Source organism: Peromyscus eremicus, chromosome X (assembly GCF_949786415.1).
Source record: "Peromyscus eremicus chromosome X, PerEre_H2_v1, whole genome shotgun sequence".
Lineage (NCBI taxonomy): Eukaryota > Metazoa > Chordata > Mammalia > Rodentia > Cricetidae > Peromyscus > Peromyscus eremicus.
This window is the reverse complement of record NC_081439.1, coordinates 53,168,298-53,188,699: the sequence shown is the minus strand read 5'-3', so window position 1 is coordinate 53,188,699 and position 20,402 is coordinate 53,168,298. Positions and strand designations below refer to the sequence as shown.

Here is a 20,402-nt window from a genome sequence, read left to right as displayed (position 1 = left end):
GATTTTACTGTAGCTGGAAGTTTTTCTGTGTCCCGCCCTGTCATTTTACTGTCTCTAAAGATGAATGGTTAGAAGCCATGGTTGAAGGGACTGGAAAACTGAAGGACGCAGTCCTTGCTGCAAATGACTGAGGGCAATTCTTATTGTAAACTAGCCAGAGAAAGCTGGATTGTTCTCAATACAAAGTTTGTGAGAACTCAAATGCTGCCTGTGTTCCCAAATGTCCAAATAGGAACTTATCCAGGAAAAAAACCTCATTGATGTTGTAGCAACATGATGGATTTGAGGAGCCAAACAAGACTCCCTTTTAAAAAAACAACTCTGATTTATGTATTTTTCTGACACCCAGTCTAGCAGCCCAGAGGACACAGCCCACAGCCCTGTATGCCGCTTCTTCCTGAAATATAGCTTCTTTAAATTTGAGTCTGCCACCAGAGGGCAGCAAGAGAACAGTAAAATACCTTTCCCTCTTCTTTGTGGCGGGATAAATGACAGACACACATAGATATAAAGATAAATTTGAAATGTAACTGATGAATACAAATTATAATGCATTTTACTATAAAACTTGTTTTATATTTATGTTTTAAAATGTACCTATCTTCATCCACATATTCATTTATAGTACACAAACATGCATATACGTGTGTGTGTTCATGCGATGTAGGTGTATGTAACAGAGGCATATAGAGAGGGTAAGAGAATTTAATTAACCCAGATCTGTGCTTCATTGTGTTTAATTTCTGAAATGATAAGGTTAAGCTAAAAAGTTATTAAAAATAACATTTCTTATTAGCTTGTACATGTTAGGACATTTTTCAGAATCTAATATGTAGTTAGCTGAGAATTTGACAAACATTTTCAAATGAATCTTCAGAAAAATATCTTTAAGTATGAAGATTGGGATCAAAGTGTAACCTGAAGAAAAATACGTTTGAGAAGAGAATTATTAAGATTGAGAAATTTCAGATGTGTTCATTAGTCATAGTGAATCTTTAAAGATACAGTTTTGAGATTTCAGCCCCGGCTGGTTGAGCTCTTCACACACTCTCCAGAAGCCTGATTCTCTTAGCCTTTGGAGCAAGGTCAGGACTTGTTTCAGGTGACTAAGCATGTCCAAATCTGATGAGATGGCGTGTGAAGTACAGGGTGCATTTGGGAGTGACATTTGCCCCCAGTGTTCAGAGACCTGAAATGCTCAGTATGAGTCACTCTTTCGATTCTGGTCACCCTGATAGTTCTCTTGAAGATTCAGCGAAAGGTAACACTACATTCTCCTCCCTCTTTCCTTTCTCCAATGGCACTACAGCCATTCCAGCAGCAAAAACAGTAGATAGCATTGAAAGAGTACTTACTATATGCTAAACCTTTGATATTCAACGTCCTATTGAGTCCTGCCAACAACTCTATGAATTGTTCTCCCATTTTACTGGTAGGTAATGAATGAGACATAGAAAGGCTAAGTTTGTTGTGGGTTATCACAATCAAACATTTTTATTGTTGTTGTTCATATCTAGTTTACATGTCCAGGTGGAAACACACATAAATAGAATAAATAAAGAATCAGATTTTTAAAAAGGTATTATTAACTTTCTTATTGTTGTTATTTTAAGTGCTGGGGAGAGAACCCTGGGCCTCGCACCTGTGAACTGCTAGGTTCTACCTCTGAGCTACATCCTTAGCCCTTGAAGATCTAAAAAGATTTCCAAAATCATATAGACCATTTTCCTCAGTAGACAGTGATTGTTTCATAGACTTTATCTCTGCCATTGCTTTGGAGTGCTCTGAAGTCTCCGGTCAAAGTCTAGACAATATAGTAAGACAGGGGTCAGTAGGCTACAGGGCCAGATGGTGGACTCTGGCAGTCAGACTTGGAACAGCCTGACTTTCTGCAGTCAGACAGTTGTGCCAATAAGAGTTTTAGAGGCTAGGGATCAGTGAAGGAGCACTGAGAGATTGTGTGGTTTATTTCTGTTCTCTGAGATTTTGTGGCTGATGACTGGGTTACTGCTACTTCTCTGGATTATGACAAAGAACCCAGGAAGTGTCCAGGTTATCTATATAGGATTTTCAACGATCTCTAGTGATGAGAAAGCAATGAAAAGAATGGAAAAATAACTTTAGAACCAGACATCACTGGAGTGTAGTCCTACTTGTATTCTTTGCTAGCTGGGTGGTCTTGAGCAAGTCGGTTTATCTCCCTGAGCTGTGTTTGCCTCTTTTAAAAAAGGAAACTAATGATTAGCCCTACCTCAGAGTTATTAGGATGATTCAATGTGATAAAGGTGTTGAGTACTTTGTATATAACACATTGCCCATCTCCATACCCCCTTCCACCAGTGTTTTATAGTATGGATAGGAAATGAACTTGATCTCAGTGGTGACATTCTCCTATAATCATTTTACCTGCCCTTTAATTCATTGTAGTAAAATAAGCTTGTCTTAGAGGTCCTGAGACCCTTATTTACTTATATTTCCTTGTAGTAAAGAAGCTCTTAACTTCCACAGCATAAATCATCCTATGCTGGGCCAAAAGGTATCTACCAATCCATTCTTAGTAGAAAACACATAATTATCAATTCCAGTCAGAACATTCTTAGCAGGATCTGACTGCATTCTTTTATTCCCTTGGTGTTCTCATTCCAAGGCAACCAACCAGGGGAATGGATAGACAATCAGAGCATGGGGTACAGACCTAGTAAATATAGTTAATGGAAGACAACGGCTATTTTCTACAGAAGATGCTATACTTTAAAGGAAAGGATACTATATTGGGCCTTAGAACTCGGGCTCTAATCACAATTGTACTTTTTACTAGTTTTGGAGCCTTGGGCAAGTCATGTCTCCTCTTTGAATATTAGTTTTTCCGTAAGTACAATGTATGAATAGGACTAAATAGCATTCTACAATATTATATCTAAAAAAATCTTAAAGAAAATGTGTTGCTGAGTCAAAAGACAGTCTTAATGACAGCCTTCTTTTAAAAGTTGGCTCTTGTTTACAGCAGACGTGACATTTTCCAAGTTCTGTACATACTCCAAGCAAACTTGGTGACACATTTGATGTTTAAAGTGGTTTGTGCCAAATGCTAAGAGCTTATTATTTTTGACCCCATTGCCACCTTTGTTTCTAATGTAGTTCAAAATGCAGTTTATGCTAATATAACCAGACCTCAGAAAAGCTCAATCTAGTATCAGCCAGAGTATAAATGGAGAGTTGATAGAAAGCTGGGATTCTTCAGGGCCAGATATTATAGCTTTGATTTATAGAAAGTCAAGGTAGGTTTTTTTGTTTTTCTTTTCTTTTCTTTTGTTCTGCTACAGTCTGATATATGCAACCTGGAAACCCCATGTAGGGTGAATCTTCATAGTTGTTCAGCTCTGTGAAGATTTGCAAGAGTTGAGTTTGATCTCTTAGTTTTTTGACAATTTGAAAATGACTACCTTACATTAAACTTTATTTTCACACTTAAATACATGACATAGTAGTTTATGAACCCCCAGTCCTGGCTGTGCCCCAAAATCTAAGTGCTATTATCCAGATTTAGTCCTCAGAACTGTTTAGAAAGAAGACAAATGTCCTGGAATTGGACACCTGACTCCAACCCCAGGCAACAGCCAACAGCTATCTGAATAGAATATAGTCTTGGATATTGATTTCCTTTAGATCAGACATTGAGGATTCAACTCAGTACTAACCATGTGTCCACAAATAAGCACTATTTTGGCCCCAGAGTCTATTCTGACTGCTCTCTGAGATTGTTTTACTATACTCACTCTCAGTGACTTCAAGAGCCTATGTATGCTTACTGACTTTGTAGAGGGAAATCAGTTGGTCCTATAGTTTCTAGAGTTTTAATGCGTGGGAAAACAAGCTCTGTCTGACCCTGTTCCCATTCAAAGAATTATTTGTTAAACTTTAAATGTTTCCTTCTTAAATAGTAGAAAGAGTGTTAGCCTTGAAGTCAGACACTTCTGAGTTCATAACATGGCCTTGCTACTTATTATCAGGTGGCCTTGGAAAATACCCACTCTTTATTCCCAGCCAAGCCCTTGGCCTCAAATCCCCTCTCCAGCCTCTTCTCCAAGTTGATGTAGTCTTTCTGTTAGTTAACAATGCATACTTACTGTTTTAGCTATGTAAGAGACCCCAGAGTACAACGAAGAGAAAATGAGAACCAATGCCCTGTCAGATTCTAGGGATAGTTATTTAACTCTCATTTATGTTTTCAACCATTCTCTCCTCTTTTAATATTGTCAAAAGGTGTGGCTAGATGGATTAATTCTGTGCTGACAATAATGTAGTAGTTAACTAATCATGTATTTAAAGCCCAAGGTTTCTTTGGAGAGAAAAGAAATTCGGAAGAGTCGCCAAGTAAGTTAATATACATAAAGTACTTAGAACTGTGCCTAACATAAATATGGTATAGGAGTTTCCCATGAAAACAGACCCTGACCCATCGCCTGACCTTGGGAAAAGTTTGTACTATTGAAGCTGTACTTTAGTCACTTGTCTCAGTCAACAGCTAGAACCACTCTTTCTTCTTTTCCTCTTATCGCTGTCCCCTTCTCTTTACAATGATACCAGAAAGTGTAAGAGAAAACTCAAGTTAAGTCTGTAGGTTATAGCCCTGTTCTCAAGCCCCCCATGATATTCATTCAATAAGTGTTTACTAAATTCATACTATGTAACAATCAAACTTCTAGGCACTGGGAATACTCCTATAAACAAAACAAAAGCCTTTTAAAATGAGTCTTATATTCTCCTGGGGAAAGACCAATTAGATATATTTATCAAATGATAGTAAACACTCTGAAAAAAATAAAGCAAGGTAAAGGTTGATATTTATAAGACAATGAAAGAAGGCCTTTCACAATGGGAAATTTAGACAGTGATCACAATTGATTAAGTGTATAGCCACTGAAGCTATCTTAGAGTTCTATGAATACTAAAAACCAATTACAGGGGCCCCGAGGAAGAAATATGGTTGGCATGTTAGACAGTAAATGGCATGTTAGACACTAAATGTTAGACAATAGTGAAATGAGCAAAGTAACCATTTGCTTCATTTCCCTTCTCAAAGTCAGTAGAGTTGCACATACGTTAAAGTTCATCCTTAAAATGATGTGGCCCAGGTAGTACACAACTAATAACAGTATTCCAGAAGCTGAAGCAAGAGGATTGCTGTAAGTTAAAGGCCATCCTGAGCTACATATAATGAGTTCCAGGACAGCCTGGGCTACAGAATGAAACCCTGTTTCCAGAAGTAAACAAAACAAAACAAAACAAAAATACACAAAGTGAGATCTTTAGAGGGCCCACAGAACAGAAAGAGGTAAATCACTTCTCTTACCACAAGAATTGCCAAAATTTCCACATTAAAGTTTGGCTCCATGGTTTACATCTGCAGACCAGCTTTGGGAAGGATGTTGCAATCTGTGATGACTTTGGGGTTATGCAGGCCACATTTTAATTTCAGAGTGGTCACATAACCGGGATTATATGGTCCCTTTGCTTTTTTATATATCTCTCATTTAAACAGAACACAGCTTTAAGCTTCCCATTTACCTTCTCTGAGGCCTGATTACTGGTATATTGGTAGAACAGGTCTCAGAAGGTTCCTGATTAGTGTCTCAGTCAACTTGGTGCTGCTTCCTAAAGAAAAGCAGGCCTCAAGGAAGTGCTGTTGTCAGTGAGATGTAGATTGTATAATAAGGGGAGGGATAAAAAGATCATTTGATGTGGCAGAGACTTTGGAGAGCCCCTGAGTCCATATCCCCTGTTTGTGTGTGTACCACAGAATCATTCCAACCACCCCATTTCTTCCTTCCTTTGATCTTGTCCCTGACAACCAATATTTCTTTCTGCCCCTGTCTTTACCCAAGTATACATAGATGTCAGTTCTTTTTATTGTTGTTAATATTTATAATTATTACCATATATCGATAGCATACTATTTTACAGTTTAGGCTCATAATCTCATTCAATGACCACAACTCTATGAGGTAGTTATTATATTTGTTTTGCAACTGAAGCCTCATGTCTTACCTAGGGTCGAATAGCTAGTAAGTAGCCAAACCTCAACACAGCTGAGCCTGACTCCAACCAGACTCAGGAGCCTTTGTGTGATACACTCTCTTTCCTACTCCATTTGGACACATGGTGAAAAAGGTGTCTGTTATGTAATGTAGCTGGGCCTGGTAGCCAAGATTCATCTGCTCATTGCAAAAACTGTTGTTGAGCTGCAACTTCTTGTCTGGTGCCCTGTTCCACCCTACTTTTACACACACATGAGTGGGAAGTCTCTGATGTCAGGAAATGATTATGATTGCCTCGGAATTTTGTATTCCCATTAATATTCAACTAATACTTGGGATGTAATGTGTTAAATATCATGATGAAAATGTGCACTAGATTCTATAGAGGTACGTGGAGAAATGGCGGTGTTTTCTCCATCACCACAACCTCCTCTTTTGTGTCTTCTCCTATTTGTCCTCTTCTTCCTCTTCATTTTCAGTCCTTTTACTTTGGATGAAATATAAGGTGATATAGTTCAGGGTTGCCTGAACCCTTGATCCTCTTGCCTTAGCCTCTCAAATGCTGGGACACAAGCACGTCTGGCTACAGAAGTTTCCTCACAGAGTGGATTAAGTGAGGTACCAGGAAACTCCCTATATTAGAAGTCTTCTATAAGAAAGTATTGTAAATTCAGTGGTTCAAGTAAGGCAAACGTTCATTTTTACCTTGTATAGAAAACGAGAGGTGACAGTCCATGATAGGATACCTCACCATCCTCATTACATGGACTCAATATTTAAGTTTTAGTTAGGGTTCCATTTGTCCTTTTTTTGGCCATCCAGAGACAAAGGGAAAAGAAGCAGAACGGAACATATACAGCTTCTTTATAACATCACAATTCAAAAGGTTATGTGCATCATTTCCACTTATATTCCATTGTTTAAAACAATTCCATGGCCTCACCTCACGAGAGGCTAAGAAATGTCAGCATGGGTACTCAGCTAAAACACAGTGACTTCTATTAAGGAGGAAAGAGAGGATGGGTGTTAGGATGAGCAGTGAGTAGCCTCTACCACAATTGGGTATGTGGTCTTCTAGTCACAGGAACTCTGGGTACATACAAGAATGAGAGACCAAAGTGGCAAAGAAGTATTATGAAGTCAAAGAAAGAAATACCTAAGAGCAGAAAGAGCGATCAGGACTCAGCATAGGGGTAGTATATAGGAAAATAGGTGCTGGAGGTTGTGAGCAGTGACCAGATTTTAGAGTACCTCCTGATAATCAAGGAATTTAATATGAACTTTGTCCTTAAAACAATGAGGAGTCACTGAGATCTTTTAAACTGAGGAACAGCACAATTCAATTTGAGTTAAGAAAGATCACCCAGCATATACCAGAGTAAACAAATTCAAGAAAGGAGTGACTGGAAGCAAAAGGAACAATTAGGAGCTATGTAGTAATCAGAAAGACATAAAACTCTGAGCCAAGGCAGTGGCAGTAAACAGGAGAGAGAGATCAAAGAGATAGAAGGAGGTGTAATTAGGAAACCTTGGTGAGTAAATGGATGTGAAATTAGAGACGGAGGATATTGGAATGATGTACAGATTCTGGCTTGGGCATTACCATTGTTTTAGGTAAGAAATTAGAAGAGTCAAGTGGTGATGCTTTTGAAAATGTTGTTTGAGATGTCCATGGCATCACTGAATAACTAGATACACTGATATAGAAAAATGTAGATGAGTCTGGGAGTGTGGAAAGTGTGAAAGGATGGATGTTGTGGTGAGTCTATGTTCATGGGAGTACCAGAGCATTGAGAGCACAACCCTGAACAATATCAAGATTTATTGGGAACCAGGGAGAGACAGATACAGGGTAAGGCTCCACATCAAACAGAAAGTAGAAAGGAATTGGAAAGACATTGTTGGAGAAGGACTAGGTAATTGTTGCAATACTGATCAAAAGTCAAAGTGAGGATTCAAAGTTGTCCTTTGGGTCTGGCAAATAGGTGATTACTGTAAACATTATTTAGAGCTGGAGAGATGGCTCAGCAGTGAAGAGAACTTGCTGCTCTTCCAGAGGAGCCAGGTTGAATTTCCAGCTCTCATATCAAGGCTTACAACCACCTCTAACTCCAGTCCTGGGGGTCTGACACCCTCTTCTGGCCTTCAGGCATGACATACATGTAGTGCACAGACAAACCTGCAGACAGAATATGTATACACACAAAAATAAATAATCAAATTTATAAAATATTCTTAAAGAGAAGAGGTGTGGCCATGAGCTACATTGAGGAGCAAGTAAAAGATGAGCAATGGAAGTCAACCAGGTTGAGGAATAAAGATGAAAAGGTGTATGATGCCAGGTCAGGGAGAATGGTCCAGAAGAGAGAGTTCAATAAGTCTGAATGCTGCAGAGAATTAGTAATGTACAAAAGTGGCAAATGATGGAAGAAGGTCCTTCAGGCACTGAGAAGAAATCACACGGGGTAGAGGGCACAAGTGCAGGTTTCTATCTCCTGAATAGAAACTGGGGACAAGGTAAGATGAGTTTATGAGTGTTGATGTTAATGAGAAAACAGAAAATTGAAGGTATTTCCTTCTAAGGACCTCTGCTTTCTCTGAAGTGTGAGACAGGGTCATCTAAATGGAAATATCCTTTGATCTAGTGTGTTATGAGTGCTTGGCAACAATTACATCTAACTGAGCAAGAGGTAGCAATGATGAGGTTGTCTTCAGGAATAATGCTCACTTTAGTGCTATTGGAAGTGTTGGATGTATGGATGGGTGGTTGGATAGATGGATGGATGGATATTTTTTTAAAAAAACCATCTAACAAACACTAACATACCATGTATTCTGTTTCCTCACTCTATTGAACTTTTTCAAAGTATATTCAGAAACTCAATCCAGGCTAAAATTTTTCTTGGATCTCACCCACATTTAGTAATTATTTGCCATTCTTATTCAGTTTTAATAAAGTGAGTTTTTTTCAACCTTGACTTTATTTTGCAGTTTGGGCCAATAGTTCTTGGTTGTAGAGATTGTCCTGTGTATTGTATGAATGACATGTTTAGCAGCATCCTTGGCCTTTCTCTACTATATACCATTCCCATTTCTACAGTTGTGACAACAAAATATTTCTATGGCAACATGAAAGATGCTCTCAAAGACAAAATTGCCCCCAGTAGGGACATTCTCTTGTTAAAATAGGTCCTTGAGAGAGAAGAAGGGAATCAACGCTAGAAAAGTACTTCTATTTACTAGCTGACCATTATATTTGAAGTAGGTGTAATCTCTTTGGGCAGATTGGCATATTGAGTTTCAGAGAAGTTAAATAACTTTACTTAAGATGACTAAGTAACAAATGATACAGCTGAGATTTGAACTCAGGTATGTTAGATTCCTAAAATTTTGGTTCTTTGTTAAACATCAGTAAAAAGCAAGTAAAGATTAATACATACGTACACATGTAAAACCATGTTTAAATTATGCTGTCATATCCATACCGTCCTATCAGTTACTTAAAAATATTCACTAAATCTTTCAATTTCATTTCCTATGAATCTACATCACATTTTAACAGTTACATAATATTCATCTCTAGATGAATCATAATTTATGTGACCTGATTCATGTTATATGATTTTGAAATTTTTCTTTGAGGAATGCTGCATAGAAGTTATCAGCATATAATTATGTCAGTGTTTTTTGCTCAATGAGAGTCCTAGAAGTGATGAAAATGAAAGGGACATTCAGAGTCGCCGCTTGAATGAATGCAAATATAGTTAAAACAAATCACTCTCTCAACAGAGCTTATAAAGATGACTTTCATCCAATTATTTACTAGTTCATTGTAATAAATTAGTCTAATGGAAAAATGTGATATATTGTTCTTTTAATATACATTTTATGATTGCCAATGAAGCTGTTACATTTTCATGTTTCTGAGCTGTTTCTTTTTCTACTTTTTCATATGTCCTTTTAAACCTTTGTTCATTTTTCTATTTTAGCAGCTTGCTTGTTTCTTATTATTTGATATTAGCTCATTGACTATTATGTGCATTGTATTTTCCCTAAAATGTATTAATAGTATCATTTTTCTAGATGAATTATTTGTATAATAGCTACCATTTATATTTTGCTTAGGAAAGCATAATTGGATTAATTTTAAGGTTTATAGTAGAGGCTAATGATATGCTAATTTGCCTGTTATATTTGCTAAGCTTAGGATTATCTCTCTCTCATGAGACACAAAAGTAACTCTGAAGGGAATATGTTATCTAAATGTTAAAAGAAGAAAACAATAATTAGAAAAATAGTGGTGAAATATTTTAAGATCTTAATACAGAGATAATCTTACTAAGACAAAAAACATTTAAAGCTATTGATGGATGTATAGATTGTATGCAGCTTTTTAGGGGTATTAAATTTTAACTTATGTAAGCTAAAGCACACTTACTATGTGTACAACTTAGTAAGTTTTGACATATCTAAGCATCTCTGAAATCATCACCACCTTCAAGACAATGGGCATATTTGTCTTCTTGAATACATTCTTCCTATCTCCTTGGAGGTTCTTCCCTCTATTTCCTACCACATCTCTCCTACCGTGGGAAACCACTGATCACTTTCTGACAACACAGGTTCATTTTCATTCTCCTATAAATGGAAACATGTAGCTTAATGACATTTTTCTTTGGCTGTGAATTTTGAATTTACCATAATTATTCTGATAATAATTCAAGTCTTCCATAGAGGTTTCATGTAGCAGAAAACATGTATGTACCATTACTTTGCTCTTTATTCTTTATCCAGCATAATTATTGTGAGGTTGGTAATTGTACAAATCACTAGTTCCTCACTTTTATTTCTTCATAGTATGTCTTTCCATCTACCATGATTTCATTATCTTTGAGTTATTTGTACCTTGACAACATTACAGGTAAAGCTTCTATAAACATTTAACATTACAGATAAATGAACATTTGTGTATAAGGCTATATGATTAATTTTTTTCTTTAGGCTGCTTGGTAATAACATATTTAATGTTTTCATATTTTTTTGTCAAACTTTCCTCAAATAATTTTGTGATTTTACTTTCTGGAAAAGGCTATAAAAATCTCATTATTTAAACACACATGCACATATACACATATGAAAGAGAGAGAGAGAGAGAGAGAGAGAGAGAGAGAGAGAGAGAGAGAGACAGAGAGAGACAGAGAGACAGAGAGAGACAGAGAGAGACAGAGAGAGAGAGTAGACTTTTTCAGTTAAAACATTTGGGCCTGGATACTTCTCTTTGGCACTATTTATTTATTTATTCAATATTTTCAAAAGTTATATGACCATTTAGATGATTTCTTTCAATGAGTTACATTTTAGATGTCCTCTGCATCTATAACACATTGTGTGATGCTGGGGACTTAATCCAGGACCTTGCACATGCTAGGTCCACCACTGAGCTACTTGTATTTAGCCAACCCCTACTGCACATTTTTTTTTTTATATTCCTACTAGGAGTCAGAGTTCCAACTCCACCATATCCTTCTCAATGTAATATTCTCTGTCAATTCATCATTTTGATAAGTATGTAGTAGGATCTTACTGTACGTATTTTTGGCATTTCCCTGATGATCTAATGATACTAAACCTCTACTTATGTTTGCCGTAATTGCACACTTTTAAACTTGATAAAGTCTAATATATCAATCTTTGCCTATAAATTAGTTTTAGCTTATCAATTTCTTCTTTTATAAATGTTTGTGTCTAAGATATCTTTTTCCATGCCAAAGTAAGAAGGACTTTTTAATAGAATTTTTTTTTCATTTAAGCCTATATATTTGGACATAGAAAAAGTTTGTATTACCTTTTATCTATGATCTAAGATATGGATTCATATTCTCATTGTCACAACCTATTGTTATGAGTTTTCCATTATTGTATTATCATTGCTGATCTTTCTGAAAACAATCTAGTCATCTGTATAGCTATTAGGACTTTATTTGGACTTTCTGTAGACATTGATCCATCTTGACACTGATGGCATGCCGCACTGTCTTGATTATCATAGGTTTAGATGATAAGGCTTGAAATCAGGTAATAGCAGACCTTCAACTCCATTTTTCTTTTAAGATATTATTTTGGTTAAGTTCTTTGCAATTTTCTATAAATCTTTGAATGAGCTTATTAACTTCTATCAAAATCCTTATTGGGGTTGCATTCAAACTGAAATACTTTGAATTTTTGGTAACTGGGGCAACTGTCCCCTCTCTGGTATTTTCCATGGTTACTTCTTATTTCCTTGTCTTTTCCACCTCTAAGAAAGGGTCCTGTTGTGCTCCCTTTCAGCTCCCCTTCATGCATTGCTGTCTGCGTGCTTCTCTCACATGTGACAGTGTGATTGTGATCAAAGGCTGGTCCTGTTGGTTTCTGTCATCTCTAAGAAACCACTAACTGTCACTGCTATGTTCTCAATGGCTCAGAAACCATTGGCACATGTGTTTCTTCTATTTGGTTTTGTCCTTTTCCTCCCTTGTGTCAGACTGAAAGAAAATGAGGCCCTATTGCCATATCTTAGAAAGAAGTAGTTGAAATGGTGTTTTCCAGAAGGGGATGCATTTGCCCTCGTGTGTCTAATTTATAAGTGTACTTGATTTTTTTGAGCTGCCATGTCAAGGCATTCTTCTGGGTCTCAGAGACATAGTGGTGAACATAATAGACTTGTTTCATAAAGCTTAAAATCTATTACAGCCATAATGGAAATTAGTGTGGAATTTTTGAGAGAAAGAAAAAGAGAAAGAAAAGCAGAGGAAGGGGGGAGGGTAAGACAAAGCAAGAAAGAAACTGCCTAGTTAAGGTTACTGTTGCTGTAATGAAACACCATGACCAAAAGCAACTTGTGGAGGAAAGGGTTTATTTTGCTCATACTTCCATATAACAGTTCATTCTCAAAAGGAATGAGGGCAGGAACTCATGCAGGGCAGGAACCTGGAGGCAGGAGTTGACTCAGAGTCGATGGAGGAGGAGTGCTGCTTACTGGCTTGCTTCCTTTGGCTTGCTCAGCCTGTTTTCTAATAGAACCCAGGACCACCAGCCCAGGAATGGCACCACCCACATTTGGCTGGGCCCTCCTTCATCAATCACTACTTAAGAAAATGCTTCACAGGCTTGCTTGAACCTGCATCTATGGAGGCATCTTCTCAATTGGTGTTTCCTCCTCTTGATGATATAGCTTGTGTCAAGTTGACATAAAACTAGCCAGCACAAAAACTAGCAATAAAACTACTATATGAATCAGCTATACAATTCCTGAGCATTTACCCAAAGGTCTCTATACCCTCCCTACATGTTTACTGCTCTTCTGTACACAATGGCAAGGAAAGGGGACCAGCCTAGATGTCCAACAGCAGATGAATGAATAATGAAAATGTCGTACACATACGCAATGGATTATGTTCAACCATATTTAATGAAATCGTTAAATATGCAGGAAAATAGTTGGAATTAGAAAATACCATATTGAGGCAACCCAGATTCAGGGAGAGAAACACTACGTATTCTCTCTCATAGAGATCCTAACACATTTTGAAAGATGTGCATTTATATGGGAGTGACTTTGTGCAGATGCCAGGAAACTGGAAAGGGGCCTGTGAGAGGAGACAAAAGAGGTTTCAAGGGAAAAGAGCAGGGAGGGTAATAGAACATGTGTGGTCTGACTGCGATAAGAGGAATACTGGGTGTGGAAATGTTTAAGCAGACATTGGTGGGGCGTGGGGGTACAGAGAGATGATGGAGAGAAGAGGAGGAGTTAACAGCAGCAACAGTAATAATAATAATAATAATAATAATAATAATAATAATAAATCTAGTTAGGAGACAAAAATAAACTAAATGAAAATGTTTGTTTAAATGTATGTATTTATGTATGTATGATTAAAAAGTGATAAATGCTAACATCAAAACAACAAAAATAAAAAGTCAGAGAAGAAAGAAATAGGAAGTGTTGGGTAGAGAGAGATACATCAAAGTTTAGATAAACTGAGTTGGAAAGCCTTTATGAGAAGTGTATTTGACTGGAATCCTGCAAAACGGAGCAAGCAAGCTATATGGATAGTTGGAGAGAGAACTGTCAATACAAAGGTTGTGGTATGTGTAAGGTATAGTAAGGGACATTTGTAACTAGTACAGTACTGGAGCAGAAGCTCACAAAAATGCTATCTAGCTATTTCAGGTCTCTCATAGGAGAACCAAAGGAATGACCTAGAATTATGTGGCTCAATACTCATCTACTTACTCCTATTTTATTGTCTATTACTTTCAACCATGAAATATATTTGGCTTGTGATTGTACATACAATGTTCCTGTTAACACTTTTATACAGGCATTCCACATGTTAACAATTATAATCACAACTATTCTTGTACTCCTCCAGCTCACCTTATATATAATATCCAAGGTACTTTGAATTTTCTTCTCAACTTTATTTTATTTATGTTTTAAATAATGAACATGCCATATTATGAAATTTTCTGTAGGAGAACAAAATAATTATGAGAGAAAAACAATTTTCTTCTTTCTATTCCTCAGCATTGAGACAAACAACATATCTAGATCCTTAAGTGTCCTTTTAGAAATATTGAGTATATATATACTCAATGTACTAAACATGAGTGTGTTGAGTAGCCCTTTACCCTCACCTTCACCTTCACCTGTACAAAGCAGCTTGACAACCCTGTTGGGTAGTTGCTGTTATACTCATATTCCAATTGAGAGAGGAAGCTGAGGCTCAAATAGATTCAGGTAGATGTTCCCTGAAGTCTCACTGGTAGTTAAATGTAAAATCCAGGGTTGCATTGCTGTTTTTTATCTGCACTCTTTCTCCACACCGAGGGGGTCAGTTCTATGCATTCATCATAGTAGGAGACATTGAACACTTGCTGGTAGTTAGAGGAAGCAAGAAAATTCCTCCACTCCCATTAACCATTTTAGTATTCACATGGTCAACCAGATACAGTGCTGGAATGCATCAGTGAGTACCTTGCCTAATTGTCACCCGGGTATCTTCCTTCCTTCTCTACAGATATATTTAGGTCCACCTGAGGACAGCCAAGTACCTCCAGTGCCTCCACCTCGAGTGACAGCAAGAAGGCACAAACCAATCACAATCTCGAAGCGTTTGCTGAGAGAAAAGACAGTGTTCTACACTTCTTCCCTGGATGAAAGTGAAGGTCAGTGCTTAGCTTCTGCATGACAATTACATGCAAAGGAAATATTGAAGGGCAGAAATGGGAGTGTGGCTATTTTCTCCATACAATGATAGGCCTTTCTTAGTTCTTTGGCTTACAAGCAGTCAGGAGAAGCAAAGCTTACAGTTTGTATTCTAAGAGGAAATTAGGTTATTGGCATTTGATGGGGCAGAGGTAAATCTTTAATGGAAGCTACATGAGCCCTTGCAAGGCTAGCGGCAAATCCAAGTTGATCTTAGGTGTGTGCGTCTAGTACATTGAAATACGTGAACAAGGTTCTTGCTGATGTTCCGAGAATATAATTTAAATACAGCTACAATGGATTGAATAACTGCCGTGTTCCAAGTAATTTGATAGAGGACAAATGAAGTTAAGCCACATGGCCCTGCCTTTGTGGAGCTTGTAGGATAGAGAAAGATATGGCTATGTGAAAAATTAACATCATCCAATGGAATGATAACTCGGGAAGAGACTGCACCTTTCCTTAGTTGGCCTTAGTTCCCTGCCACTCCACTCAGACTACTTTATCAAGGTTATCTATAATTTCCACATGACCGAACCAAGCACCCCACATGACCGAACCAAGCACCCCACTATTCTTGTGAGCTGGTGAGCAACATGTGACAGTTAACTCCTGTCTCTTCATGGACTTAGCCTTCAGGACACTAAATTTGATCCTTCTCATTCCATCTCATCCTCCTCTACTGCTTTTCCTTCTTTTTTCTAATTTTGATATTTGAAGACTCCAAAGGTCTTAACTCTCTTCCCTATGCTATTTTTTTTTTACATCATCTCTCTAGGTCTGGTGTGTAAATATCGTTTAAGTGCTACAGATGACTCTCCAATTTTTTAAATACAGGATTTATTCTCCCCTTTATTATTATCTCAAAATCTCTGTTGAACTATTCTCCACAGATTGACTCACTGACTTCTAAAATTAGAAATTCAAGATGAATAGAACATGATTTGTATTTTATTTTAATGGTGGTGGCTGGGATCTAAGACTTTGCACAATGACAAGTGATCATTCTATCACTAAGCTACACACCTCTTCCTCAGCCCAAAGCACAGTTCTTGATTATCTATGGCTTCTCTCCCTACTCCTTTTGTGATCCCTCCCTTCTAAACAACTTTCAGCTCCAGTTACCTGAATACCAAGGTCAAGGACGTTGGTCTTTCCTGGTGGCTCTTTTCTTTTACCTCTTGCATTAGATCCATTGCAATTCATTTTGGCTGTGGATGGACATCACGTGCTAAATCCTTAGTTTCCCTTTGGACCACACACGCTGAGGCTGTGCCATCTCTTCCCAGCTGTCTGTGCTGGCCTGCTTGAATGCCTCTAATCCATTCTCCAAAGCAGCCAGTAAATTGTCCATCCTTTCAAAAATGTGAAGCACATGACCTCATTCCCCCTGCTCCAAACTTTCAGTGACCTCTCTTCATGTTTCGAGTAAAATTTGTTTTTTATGCTGTTTTCAGTGACCTCTGCTTATCTATCTGAACTTCCTTTATGTACTTTTCTGTCCCCTTTGCTCTCTCTCTCCTCTAGTTTCATGAGCCTTGATATTCCTTATGTGTCTCAAGTTTACAAATGCCATCTCCTTGTAGAGACCATTTCTGAGCATCCAAGTGAAATCTTCCTTCCTTTCCATTTACATTGCTTTGCTTTATTCATGTCACCTGCTACTACTTGATGACATATTTAGTATCTACTTTTCCCCTCAGAATGTTAAATCCATTTTATCACCAGGTCTGGGAACAATCCCTACTATACAGTATGTGTGTTTAGTACATGTTTATAATGGGAATGAATGGATGTATTAGGAATATGAATAGAAAGGAATCACTTCCATAAAGGAGGAAGAGAAAGTTGAAAACGGATGGGAGTACTGAATGTTTGTTTTGTTGCCCCATAATTAGATTTTTTATGAAATAAATTTGTTTATAATGTTTCCCTGCAAAAACTTTATACCAGCAGAACCTTTTATTTAGCATTTTATACCCTACATCAGTACAACACTTGCTACATAATAAGTGTCCAGTTAATGAATGTATCAAATGAATGAACTGGGTGTCAGTAGACCTAAGGTCTAATTTTATTTTGGTCACTAACTTGTTAAGTAACTTCAACTAACCACTTCCCGTATCTGGAGTTCAATTTGTCCTGGTCTGTGGTGAGGGCTTTGTAGCAGATCTTCAGTGAGATTACAGTCTATACATTAATTTTTTTAGTTTTTGGTCTGATAAAGAATGCTCAGGCATTAAATATACCCCTTTAAATTGTAAATCTCAGTAAAATGTATTTTGTGCAACCACCTTATCTGAAAATATTTGCATTATCCCAAAAGGAAACCTTCCAATTCTTCCTTTTTTTCCATCCTCTGGCAATTATTTTCTATCCCTAGAGACTTATTTATTCTGAAATTTTCATATAAATGGACTCATATTCTATATAGGTAGCTTTTATGGGTAGCAAATTATTCTAGGGTGTATGTCCTTTTTGCTGCTATATGGTATTACAGGGTGTGACTATAGCACATTATGTTTATCCATTCCTCAGTGAATGGTCACTTAGGTTGTACTTGTGTTTTAGCTATTATGAATAATACTGCTGTGAGTATTCAGGTTGCTGGGTGAATGTCTGACTTCAGTTGTCTTGAGTATATTGCTGAGTTATAGATTTACTCTGAAGTTAAACTTTTGCAGAATAACCATGCTAATTTCCAAAGCATGTATGCCATTTTACTTTCTCACCAATAAAAGATAGTGATTCAAATTTTTCTATATTCTGATCAGTACTTGTTACAGTAATCTGACCTTTTCATTCTGGGCATCTTAAGTGGGTGTGAACCTATAATCTCATTTAATCCTCAATATTCCGGTATGAAGTAGGTGCCTGAACTTCAGGAAGTCCTTTGTAGCTCAGAGAAGGTAAGTAATTTGTCCAGTTAACACCACTACCAAATTAGAAGGCAGCAGTTTATACCCTTACATTTTATCCCAAATCCCATATGCCTACTAAATGTAACACTGTACTTTTTTTTTTTTTTTTTTGGTTTTTCAAGACAGGGTTTCCCTGTGTAGCTTTGTGCCTTTCCTGGATCTTGCTCTGTAGACCAGGCTGACCTCGAACTCACAAAGATCCGCCTGCCTCTGCCTCCCGAGTGCTGGGATTAAAGGCATGCGCCACCACTGCCTGGTAACACTGTACTTCTTAAAATGTGCCTCAGCACCATTCTAAATAGGAACCAATCCTACTCACCACTTTTCTTGACAAAGTAGCATTTCATTATTTGATTTCCAAATTTATATTCTGTTTATAAATAATATTTTAGTAAATCCTTCCCCCATCATCATGGACCCTTTCATATCCTATATCAAATCTTTGGCCATTCTAAATCTGTTATATTTGTTTGACACATGGTCTTGCTATGTGGCTTAGTCTAGAACTGAACTTTCAATCCTTCTTCATCAGCTTCCCGAGTGCTAGGATTACAGAAATGTGCTACTAACTACACCTTACATCTGTCTATTCTACCTCTATAATAAAAAGACTGTGTTTCTTTACTGGTGCTATTTCCGTTCAGGTCTTTGTCATCAGCATTCCCATATATCCCCAAACTCTAGCTTGTCTGCTCTAATCTGCTTTTCATACTGAACCCAAGTGGATGTTCTGGAAACATATATTTGATACTGCTTCCTTTCCTCCTACCAGTGGTATGTTCATATTCCTAAGTGTGACATCAGGCCTTAATGAAATACCACCAAGCTACCATAGACCAAGATCTAGCTACTCACATCTTTTATCATAAATGCTCAAGACAAACTGAACTTATTATTTGCTTTTTAAAGATATTTTCTTGTTTTAAAATTATCATTTGTTTTTGAAATTATAATGTATTTACACCATTTCCCCCTTCCCTTTCCTTCCTTCATAGCCTGCCATATACTCCTCCTTGCTCTCTTTCAAATTCTTGGTCTCCTTTTTAATTGATTATTGTTACATGCATGTATATGAATATAAAAACATCTATATTCCTAAGTATAACGTACTCAGTCTGTATCATGTAATATTTTCTAACAAAGCATGATTATTTTTTGCTCCTCCAAGCTGTTGTTTGTCTGAACAATTTTGATTCATTTATACCCTCCACCCGTTTCTCAGCCAGAGTTCAACAATTAACTCTAAATGATCATTATAACAATTATATCTAAATGAAAAGAAGACAGAACAGTAATTCCTTAAGATTAGCTGTCTAGTCAATGTTTAAATTTTCCCATTGTCTTATTACAAAAAACAGTTTACAGATAAAGTCCCTGTGTTACCATTGGTGAATACACCTCTCAAATTTCTCCTTTTGCTGAACAGAGACAGTATGCTTAACTACTGAGCTCTAATATAGCTTTATTTACATGTCTTTTTAAATTTATTTTTGTGGTGCTGAGAATGAAACCCACAAACTTGCACATTCTATACCAGTGCTCTATCACTGAGTTGTTAATCCCAGCCCTAAGTTTCCTATTATTAATGAAAGTGACAATTTCCATAGTAGATATTATTAATCTGGGGGATTCGTTGATTGTTTCTGGAGACAGTGAATAGCTTAAGGTTAGCTTTCAGAATTTTAAATATATGTGTGTGGGCTTATTTTTCTAGCAAAAGATTTTCTGGCTGTTATTGTGTTCTCTGAAGCTTTAACTATATTCAGAATCACTTAAATGCCTATTCTAATGGGCATAGGAAATTATGGACCACAAAGGCTAAAGGAAGAATGTAAATTGGCTATTTGAAGATATTTTTACATGGATGGAGAAAGAAATTAAATTCTGTTAGGCTTGTTAGCTTGAAATTTGAGAAACCTTAAAAAACTGCTTTTAAAAGAACTACTTGAGAATTAGTTGATGCATTTATTTAGAAAAAGTAAATTATGCAATTGATTGGGCACTCTGTCCATTTTGAATTGCATCCCCTTGAATAAAGCAGCTTGGAATACTAGAGTTTATTCAGTTGTGTTGGTGAAAGTCATATAAAATCTTTAATTGAACCTCATTTGAATGAGACCTGTGACTCTATACAAATTGGGCAGGGTGCATACTCATATTGTGGGATGTAGTCAGTCTGTACAACAATAATAACAA

At 37.0% G+C, this 20,402-nt stretch overlaps 1 protein-coding gene across 1 annotated transcript in view; it reads left to right on the top strand.

Annotated features, from left to right (window-relative positions):
- The window catches only part of Ophn1 (oligophrenin 1), a 348,861-nt gene that overhangs the window by 305,570 nt on the left and 22,889 nt on the right, over positions 1-20,402 (top strand). Inside the window, exon 20 of the mRNA XM_059250481.1 lies at positions 15,098-15,245. Coding sequence (XP_059106464.1) covers positions 15,098-15,245 — 148 coding nt within the window. The remainder of the gene's footprint in view (positions 1-15,097; positions 15,246-20,402) is intronic.